This window comes from Sturnira hondurensis, unplaced genomic scaffold, assembly GCF_014824575.4.
Source record: "Sturnira hondurensis isolate 20B ecotype Veracruz unplaced genomic scaffold, ASM1482457v3 Scaffold0007217, whole genome shotgun sequence".
Lineage (NCBI taxonomy): Eukaryota > Metazoa > Chordata > Mammalia > Chiroptera > Phyllostomidae > Sturnira > Sturnira hondurensis.
The window spans coordinates 833,083-843,963 of NW_028079848.1; the positions used below are offsets into that span (position 1 = coordinate 833,083).

At 42.1% G+C, this 10,881-nt stretch overlaps 1 protein-coding gene across 2 annotated transcripts in view; it reads left to right on the plus strand.

Moving 5' to 3' along the window:
* OLFM3 (olfactomedin 3) overlaps positions 1–9,952 on the plus strand; it is a 156,032-nt gene extending 146,080 nt beyond the window's left edge. For both annotated transcript variants that reach the window (XM_037051310.1, XM_037051308.1), the window contains exons 5-6: positions 5,817–5,923; positions 7,032–9,952. In XM_037051310.1, the coding sequence (XP_036907205.1) occupies positions 5,817–5,923; positions 7,032–7,709 (785 nt within the window). In that variant the 3' untranslated portion in view covers positions 7,710–9,952. The remainder of the gene's footprint in view (positions 1–5,816; positions 5,924–7,031) is intronic.
* Positions 9,953–10,881: the final 929 nt, after the last annotated feature.

Here is a 10,881-nt window from a genome sequence, read left to right on the forward strand (position 1 = left end):
AGCTCCTAACTCGCTCTTTGTCAAACTGTCCTGTTTAAACACCCGCATTAGATTTATTCCTACCTGATATACCTAGCTTATTTGCTTATTTATTTATCCCTTGCTCTTTCATCAAAATGTAAGCTTCACTGGAAAAGAGGTCTCATGTCTTGCTCCCCATTGTAACTCTAGTACCTATCGCAGTGCGTGGTGATCATTAAATCTTAGCTAGATGAGTGGATGAATGAATGCATGCACGTATTCATGAACAAATGAATGAACCACCCTATCTGAAGACAACTTAACAAAAGCCTTCTCTTTAGCACCCAAAGTTTTCTGGGGGAGAATTGACTGGAATTAGAATGAAATACTCCTACCGAACAAGAGAGCTGGTAAGAGAGTTGATTGGCTAATAGGCCACCCCACCACGATCACCCAACGTGGAGGGACTGTATGTGCAGCACCTTATCCATGACTTGGCGAGGAGAAAAGGACATTTCCGTACATAATTACCGCAGACCTATTTGGGGTTTTCAGCAAGTTTATTGCCACGTAGTTCAAAATTCTCTCTATACTATTTCAGATTAAGAGACTGAAGGACTCATTTGAGATATGGATCTCATTTTTCAATTGTTGATGTTTTGGATTATTAACTCTTCACTTCGAGTGAGCTTCTTAGATTAATACTACAAAAATTGGTTACTCAGAGGATGGGACTTTGGGGATGAAAAATTTCACTTTTGTTGTGGACTGAGGTTCAAGTCAGGCTGGTGACAGGAAGACAGAGGCCGACACTGCACATTGTGAGTTACTTTGCAGGTGGGAGAGAGCTGGTGGGTGACACACCTGGGGGGAAATGGGGGGAAGAGGATCACTCACGGGAGAATTAAAGAAAACAAAGCACTTGTTCCTAAATGACCACAGTACTTTCCTGGCCAGAGACTAGATAAGAAACCTCTTTATCTGGAATGAGAGTTCTCATAGTTCCACCTGCATATTCTGAAATGGTTACGTCTAACTTAAAAGCCCCCTTCGCCGAAATCTCACAGAGTTAAATTTTGCGGAATTATATTGATTTACTAGGTTACAGAGCTAAGTTTCCTTTGCATGGAGAAGTGCCATTAAGATCCACAGCAAGGACCTGATAAAAAACATATAAGTGCATTGAACTGGTCCTTTGCAGGTCTTCTCATCTATTTCTTATAAAAAGCTAAACATGAAAGATAAGCTGCATTTGCGAGTTTCCTTCTATCTTTGACAGTTTATGGGTCTGTTTGGTAGATGAGTAGGGGTAAATGTGGCTTGGAATCAAATAAATTCCACGTTCCTTAAGAAGGCCATCCTAATGGAGGAGAGCCTCTGATGTACCAGAGTGCTCGGGGCTGCATTTCCATAACCTTTGTTTATTGTAATATCAACAGACACTCGGTGCCCTCAGTGCTATATCCTTTCCTTCCCATTGTAGATTTGGTCTGAAATAATCACCTCACTTCACTTTCCTTGCCAGCTGAGTCAAAAAAAAAAAAAGCAGAAAGAAAGAAATGGGAGGATGGCCACAAGCGAAGCCATTTTTTAGAAGCTACAATATATAAACCTATGTTTTCTCCCTACCTCCCCATCCACCAACACCCAGCACAGTGCCAACACACAGTGACTTCTCAGTCAGTGACTGATGGATGACTAAATTCAGTCTTATATTTCAATAGTAACTACTGGTTTTACCCTCCAACACTTTTCAGAGAAAATGCCCATTGCTACAAGAAGAAAGCAACGTCATTTTCGGTTTAGGTATCAGAAGCCTTTAACTCCTGGTGTAATTTCTGTCTCAATTCCTGGTCAGAACAGCCTGAGGCTCAGCACTGCCCCCCTGTCCTATGAGCACAATGTTGGGTGAAAGCCAAACACCGCAGAGGGGCAGACGCCCACGCCCCCCACAAGCTGTCAACTGTTTGCAAATGTTGATTGCATGAGATCCATGGCAAAGATAATTTCGGGGCAGATTTTAACTAATCCATCCAACTCGATTCCTATTAACGTTATGTCTACATAAACTGAATCTAGGAGGTCATTTAAACCCAGACAATGAATTGACATTAGCAATGTGCACACATCGGAGGGAAATATGAGCGTCATGTCTTCTTGCTTTGTCCAAACCGTGCTTCATACAGTGGAGCACGGGCTCCTGATGGTAGAGGGGCTGGTGCCACTGAAAGATAGGCTCAAACACTCCCTCTGAGGGTTCGTGGTATAGTTTCACTGTCTAAAATGTTCAGTTCAACTCCAAAACAACAAAGTATTCACTCTCAGGATCAAAAGCGACTCGTGGCCACCACAATTTCTTCCAGACTGTGTGTCCTCTCCACCTTTAACTCTGGGTACAAAGTTTTATGGGGGCAAACATTTTGTTATGTTTATGTTTCATGTCTGGGATATTATGCTGATCTATTTCCAGAACAAATTCAAATGGACCTTCTGTGATTCCACATATCTGTTCTTTGTTCAAATGATCATGGAAGATCATTCATCTCTAAAGGATGATTTTCAGGAAATTTTAGACTAATTTTTTCTCCTATGGAAAGTGGATCTTCTACAGGAGCCTATTTTTCCAAGGTCATAACCACTTACTGTGTTGAAATAAAATGCACAACATTTTTGCCTGAACATGCATAATATCTGTTAGTACCGTTCCTACACACGGGCTCACCTATGCAATCACCAAGGTAGTATCAGCCTTTCTTAACACATAGATAAAGTAACAGATGAATGTTACAATTCATTGTAAGGAATCTGATTTTTTAAAGGTTGAAAGAATTAGAGAGAGAGATCGCCATGTAAATGGAAGATAGGGGTGGGAGTTCAAAGGACTCTATTTCAGGCACGTGCTTGCAGGACTGACACCAAATTGAAATGCAGAATATTCACAGCTCCCATTCCTGGAGACTGTTTCCATCTTCAGTGCTCACCCGGCATGTAAAAACCTGAAAATGATTTCCAACAGGCGATACATAAAGGGATTTTTTGCTTTTTACATTCAATGGTGGACATTACATGTAGCAGCTATTTTAACTTTTAAAATTGTAAGTACTGTATGCACAGGACCAGAAATTATATGCTGAGCCTCAGAGGGCTCACACTGAAAAGCAACCCTCTCCAGGTCCAGCTCTGCCCCCCAGAGGCAGCTGCATTTAAGTCTACTTTTAAGGCTCGACGTAGTTGAATCTTATCTCTAAAACATGCTTATCCTGCCCCCCATTTTGAATCAGTGTTATCTACTGTTGACTGACTTTCTGCTCCACAAAACAAAGATTTAGGTCACTGCACCAAAGCCGGTTTCTTTCTTCTCTCCTCGTAAAATGCATGTGCTGAGTCACCATCTGACCCTTAACTGTGTAACTTTGAGCCTCATCAGGAAATCTTTATTATTTTGCATCAACTGCAGGAGAACTATCTTAACACCATGTTCTTAACTGTGAGCTAGTTACACCCCATCTTTCCCTTGTTTCTTCTCCCAGTTTTTAATTCTCTCCCAGTGCGACCTTTGCCTACCTGTCATCATGGTTAGAGACAGCTTGCATTTTCTACAACCACACAGCAGATGAAACATCTGTTTTCTATCACTAGTCACAGGCTGACTCTACAAGTGAAGTCATTTATGTTGTTGTGACAATGCTCACCTTGTCCTTTAGGAGCTGAGTGGTGGACTCGGATGTTTTCCAAGGTGACCCTCCAAGGAGGATATGACTAGGGTCAAGTTCCAGTGAATTCTCCTTGCTGGTACTTCCTAAGGTGCTTCACCAGACCCAGTCTTCCCTGGAGGGTCTCATACAGGATTTCCAAGGTCAACTCCTCTCATTGCTGAGATCTCCCTCCTGGAGGTGTCTCTTTTCCTTCTGGACTAATGGCTCTCAAGACCTGCTCAGCTCTCATTCAGACACAACAAGTCACTGGTCCCTGGCCTCTTGTCTCGCCCTGTCTTACTTCACTCGCTTATTTTGCTACAATATGTTCCCAAGTAACTTCTCGGGAAAGGCTGAAACTTTGGAAAGTTTATCTGTCAGAGAATGATGTATCCCATCTCCCACTGATTTCCCCCCCGAGCTGTAAAGGCACCAATTATTGTCTTCCAGCTCACACATCAATGGTGGGAAGCCCAACACCAGTCTGATTCCAATCCATCTGCCTGTGGCCACTCACACACTTTCCCTGAAAAGTTCCAATGTCTTCTCTTTATTACAAGTCTTCTAAATCTCACAGTGACTTTTTAATACTCAGAATATTTAGGTTTTGAAGCCAGGAAAATTCCTTAGCCTCTTAAATCAGTTACTTTGCATCTTTTACCTGCTAATTCTGCTATTTTTATTTTGTTGACTCTATTATTCATGCCTAAGGAAAATGAAAACATTTTGCTTTGTTGTGATTTTCAAGGAGTGGGTACATTCCTATTTATTTCAATATACTTGAGACTTCATGTACTTTTCCACCTGTGATATCAGAAACATTAAGTTGGTTACAGTATGTTCACTCATAATATTCAGAGAATACACTCAACTTTGCAGATATCACTGAAGTAATAGTACAAAATATATAGTTATTCTTCACCGTCTTCCTGACTGCACGATTTAGTATTCTGCCAGTTACGAATTAATCACACAAGGTAGCTCCAAGTTGAGGTTAGTCGTGTTCTTGATTTGCTTTGGAGATCTATCCTTTCTCTTCCAAACACACAGTCACCAATAGAAACAAACTAGAAATGTATCGACTCTAAGGACAGGGAGAGGACAATGAAAGAAACATGGAACCAAAAGAACAAAAAATTTTAAGTAAAAAAAAAAACAAGTAGAAAAGGGGAAAGGATATAAATGGATAGGAAAGAAGGTTCCTCCGTTTAGACCACAAATGGGCCTTCGCAGGCCTCACGCAGCCTTTCACAATGGTCCAATCCATCACTTCTAAATTTCCCCTATTTAAAAATCTCGCCCAATGCCTGGGTTTCTCTTTGGTTTAGGCGTTGACATTTTTGCAGTCCAGGACTTTCCTGACATCTTATTTGATAAAAACATTACAACTTGGAATAAAGCCGTTAGTTTTCACGGTATCTGTTGCATCACAGGATTCTCCATATTTTTCACAGCTCATGACTCCAGGGTGTGGGGCTTGAGCTCCGGGAGCTCTTTGTCCTCGGTCCTCAGGCTCCATCGGGCCCTAGTATCTGCATGAGGCGTTTACACTTCAAGACCCACTCAGGCCAACTGCAGTGGAACTTCTGCCGTTATATCCTGTCACATCTTCACGGGGCCGCAGATTCCTCGGTATAGGCTGAAAAGTGGCTTGCAGAGCTGTTTCTGACTTGTGGAAGTTGTGTGAAGTCTTGGAGCCCAGGGGCGGGGAGGGAAGGAGCTTCTGGGGAGGTGGACAGGTCCATCAACAATTTGATTAACTTTTTCTGATTCCGAGAAGATACAGTTGCTGAACTGATGTGCTGACCGCGGCTCTCCTCACTTGTTTCTTTCCAAGCTGCACAGATCACTACCTCTCTTTAGTTTCTGGTGGGGGAGGGCCGGGGAATGGGGGCAAGCAGGGGAAATAGGGAACATCTGTAGCGGTGTCAACAATACAGGTAAATAAAAACAACCTCCATCTTTTAGATTTAGATTTAGCATTGAGAAAGCAACTCTTTATCGTTCATACTGTATTTAACTGTCTGACTCCCAGCACGAATGGTCATCCCTTCAGGCTATGTGACGTTAACCCCTTGATTTAGGAGACATTTTTTCCCCCTTGTACGTTGGAGTCGTTGCCCATGGCCACCGGACATGTCTACGTTTCTCTAATTTTAGCCTGCGGCAAACTGATGAAAATCACGGGCCCGATCACCATCAAGACCTCAGGGACCCGCTTCGGCGCCTGGATGACCGATCCTCTGGCATCCGAGAAAAACAACAGGGTACGTTGCCTCCACAAATGCCTTTGCTTGCGACCATGTTTTATTTACACCTTTACACATACAAATGAGCTGCTCATTTGCCTTAGGCATATGGTTTCCCACTGAAAACTGTGACATCCCTGCAGATATTTGCAGTGCGATAATATTAACGCAGCTACAGGTAGGTGGCAAACTTATTTTATTCAAATGTTCCGTCCTATAACTTATCAAGATAGTGAGTCTACTTTTTATTTGTTTTACTCTTCACACTTTAAACAGCTCATTACAACAACACAAAATTCTCTATGTATTTTTATGAAAACCTGCTCTGTGATGTCAAAAAAAAACACCCAAATAAGTGAAAAACTGAAGAGCTAACCAATTCACAAAACAAGGTTAAATAAATATCCTGCAGTCTAGAGGTAATTTTAAAGGAAACAGCACTGAAACGTTGGGGGTCGGGTATTTTCGTAAATTGGCAATACCTGCAGTATATAAATCAATATACCGGAACCTTCCCGAAGCCCTGTTTACATTCCGCTGCAGAGCTCAGCATACATTACAAGGCCCAAAAGGGTTGCATCCAAATGAGATTAGTCAGTAAAATGGCTGCACGAAAAGGTGGTTGTCCTTGTCAGCTGGGCCTAGGAACAAGTGTTGGTTTCTAGAAGGTTCTGCGGTGTCCATGAGGGAGAACTAAACGGTACAAAGTTAGACCCTACATTTTCCAGAGCAAGTTGCAGAAGAGACGTTTGCTCTCCTTCTTCCAGAGCAGGTGGTATTTTTGCAGGTACTGGTCACCCTGATCCATTAGGTAACGACACAAAGCAGCATCAGTCACACTGATACGTGATTGGTTCACTCAGTCACAGGCACGGAATGGTCAACAAAAGGGGCAGAAAACAAAGCAGCTTCGGGGAAGCATACCCCGTTGTTTCCTTTCCACGTGGGCCACACCTCCATGGTTTTTGCAAAAGCCTGTGGCACCATTGGCGCTAAGAGGATGTGGTTTCTTGAGCCTGAGAATAGTGATATGAATAAGTGTTGACTCTTACTGTCTCTACTTCGGAATTCTCAGAAGAGTACAGAATTTAAGGTCTCCATTTATTTTTTTCCCCCTTCTTCCCAGGTCTGGTACATGGATAGTTACACTAACAACAAAATTGTCCGCGAGTACAAGTCGATGGCCGACTTTGTCAGCGGGGCCGAGTCCAGGACATACAACCTCCCTTTCAAATGGGCAGGAACTAACCACGTGGTGTACAACGGCTCCCTCTATTTCAACAAGTATCAGAGTAACATCATCATCAAATACAGCTTTGACCTGGGCAGGGTGCTTGCCCAGCGGAGCCTGGAGTACGCTGGCTTCCAAAACGTCTACCCCTACACATGGGGGGGTTTCTCCGACATCGACCTCATGGCCGACGAGATCGGGCTGTGGGCCGTGTACGCGACGAACCAGAATGCCGGCAACATTGTCATCAGTCAGCTGAACCAAGACACCCTGGAGGTGACGAAGAGCTGGAACACAGGCTATCCCAAGAGGAGCGCGGGGGAGTCCTTCATGATCTGCGGGACGCTGTACGTCACCAACTCACACTTAACCGGGGCCAAGGTGTATTACTCCTATTCCACCAAAACCTCCACGTACGAGTACACAGACATCCCCTTCCACAACCAATATTTCCACATCTCCATGCTCGACTACAATGCGAGGGATAGAGCTCTTTATGCCTGGAACAATGGCCACCAGGTCCTGTTCAATGTCACCCTCTTCCACATCATTAAGACTGAGGATGACACATAAGCCCACGCAACTGGGGTTCGTCGATGTCTACGGTGTCATTTGTGATAAACTCTGTAGGACCCCTCTCGTTTTTTTCCTCTGTTCCAATTTTCCACCATTTCTCCAAAGCATTTTTATGATCGCGTTCGCGTTGCAAACAACAGCTGAGCCTGCCTAAGTTAACCTGTTGGAGACACACCTTAATTCCTACCTTTACGAGGCCCGTCACATCCTTGTCATGAAAAGCACTAAAAAGGCTTACGTGGCTACAGTCGTAGTTTTGCAAAAGATTAATGGTCTGCCTTATATTAGAGTCAGAGATTAATGGTAGCTTAAATGCATGAACGTCTCTCTCTCTCTTTTTTTTTTTTACCTGTCATTTTTTTTCTTTTACTGTCTCTAGCTCCACATAAGAAAACATTCTTGTAGGAATCAGAAAAAGAAAAAAGAAAAAAAGAAAAAAACACTTTCTCCCCTATTCATTTCTTTAAAAAGCGAGGGTTTTATTTCCACGGGAAAACAATATGAATCATTTTGCAGTTCCTCAACCTTCCAATGTGGTGCTCTTCAGTCATTTTTAAATCTCTTGCTCACATTTTACCGGCAATACGTCTTTCTACCACTACAACCACCATCGTGAAATTGCAGCTCTTCACGTCTGTGAAAGTAGTATTTTTAATAAAGTGCAGTGACGTTTAATCTCAGTCACTGCTATGGAACAACTTCCAAGTGGGGTCAAGAAGGAGGTGTCTTCTCGGCTTACCCCGTTACATAGTACTTATTATGAGCTAAAAAGAAAATCACACTAGGTCCTTGACATGAGTCTTTTTTTTTTACCCCACCTTTTGTGATCTGCTGACACAGGATGCGAAACAGATTCAGCATGGGGGGGGAGGGGGGAGTTCCTCTGTCCACCCACCTGAAGGCGACCCTCAGAAGGGATCGCAAAGTTGCAGCTGAGTCACAAAAATCGGACTGGAGTTGACCGGACTTGGTACAACCAAATGAAGTTTGTTCTTCATAATTAAAAAATATTAGTGTCTGGTTACACAACTCACAATACTAGTGTAATTCCTTGGGTCGGGGCTCTGCAAGTACAGGAAGCACACATGAAAAGTCATAAAAGGATTTCTGTAACATCACCTAGATTTACATGATCATTTGTGGGGAGTTATTGGTAAGATTTGTGCAAAAGAAAATGATGGGAAGACCTGGGTTTAAATGTGCAAATACCCAATTTGGAAGGCAACCCCTGGTTTCCCTGATTCATTGTCTGTGCAGAAATAGCGTAACCAAAAAGGAGAGCTTTAATAATATTTTAGGTTAATTACTCCCAAAACATATAAATTTGTATATTTCAAACACATCATTGAGTTTGGATGTACTTTCCATATATTAAAAATACCTAATGCGGTTTTACAGAAACCAGTGTGGGTTGGTTTTATAATTTAAAAAGAATAGACTATGATAAATAATATATAACTTAAATTGTTATAAATGTTTAGTTTCACACATACATCATATTGCAATTTCCTTTGTAAAGCAAGGATGTAACAATTCAGATAAAGCACCGTGTAAAGAAATGCGAATCCTTAAGAGTAATTCATTCAGCTGCCACAAGTGAAAACATCATTCTGGAATAGCTCACTGTCAAAAAGGTAGGATGAAATAATCCAGTCTTGAAAATGTTCAAGTTCAAGGAAAATCTGTCTGTCTCTCTCTCTGTCTCTCTTGCCCCCTGGGTGCTTTTACAATGTCGTCTTTCTTCTCTTTGGAAATATTTGTCTCGGTTCTCCTCTGCTCTTGAGTGTTAGAAACTTTAGGGGACTCACTTGTCATTGTACACGCCACAAAACTCATCAGCCAAATACTGTGTATATTAAGAGTTTGTATGAAGAAAAGAAAAGTCACCTTCAGAAATGAATGAATTTTTAAGTCGATGGCCTCTCTCGTGAATAGCTGGATCTTCATCACTTGCTTCTTTTAAAATGATGTGATGTGGTGTCATGTACATTCAGAGCCGGATGTCACAGCTTGTGTGAGATGTGCAGCTTGTAAATCACTTTCTCGTCTCCTGTGTGAGGTTTCGTCGCCGTCTCTGACTCCTGGGGCCGAGCCACCCGGTGAGCCCGGACTCCGCACCCGTCACTGGGACTGACACCCCGAGTCTAAAACCGTGACTTGCATTAAACAGTGACTGTTTAAAAGCATTTTTCTTAATAAGTTAATCAGTTTTGTGCCTGAAATAAATAAGAACTTACTCTAATCACTGTTGCTGTTTTTAACGCTCAAACAAAATAACTTCTAGCGGGGGAATATGAGTATTTTAAGATCACATAATCCCACCAGTACAGAAATCCAAGCTCAAGAAGTCTGACCCTTACGTGAACTGTGTAACCGGTATTTTCTGAATTAGCGGGATCGTTAACAAACTCCCATGACATTCAAGTAACAGTATGACCGTGGCCTGATTGTGTTCATGCCCCGTTTGCAACTGTGGTGCTTGAATCACATCACTAATTACCTGTACCTGCACTTAGACCTAGGCGTGCAGAAAATGGGAGTGTTTCGGTGCATTACTAATACGTAGGGACGAAAGGGAGAACCACGGCAGATGCCTCCGTGCAGCGTTACAGTGATTACACAAGATTCCCCATGAACTCAGGGTCTACAGTCCCCATCACCACACTCAGAGCACGTCTTCTTTAATCACCCATTGTGTTCTCTCTGACCAAATCTGACCTGCAGGAAATTGACCCTTGTTCCTAATAAGAAAATGGTCTTTCTGGATCTGAAAGTCACTACCAAACTTATAAGCACAGATCGTTCAAACAGAAGAATTACTTTGAAAATATAACTACATAAAATTGTACTTACGTTCATCTAACAACAAAACCAGTTACTTTTCTACTAAGGTTAAGTTTTATAAATCATGATCCTCCAGCTTCATTGTCCTTTGAGAATAGGTTTTTAAAAAAATCTATCTGGTCTCCTTAGCATTCAGATTTACCACATTTTTTTCCTATGGATGCTAAATTTGAATGCAATTGAGAGAAAATTTAAATTATCCCTTCCAGTTAGTGAAAATATAAAGATATAGGTGTTGCGGAGTTTTTAAAATCCAAAACACCTAGAATACACTTTTGGAAACAGAATTAAAAGTGGCATCTTGCTCACTCGACACGGTAGATAT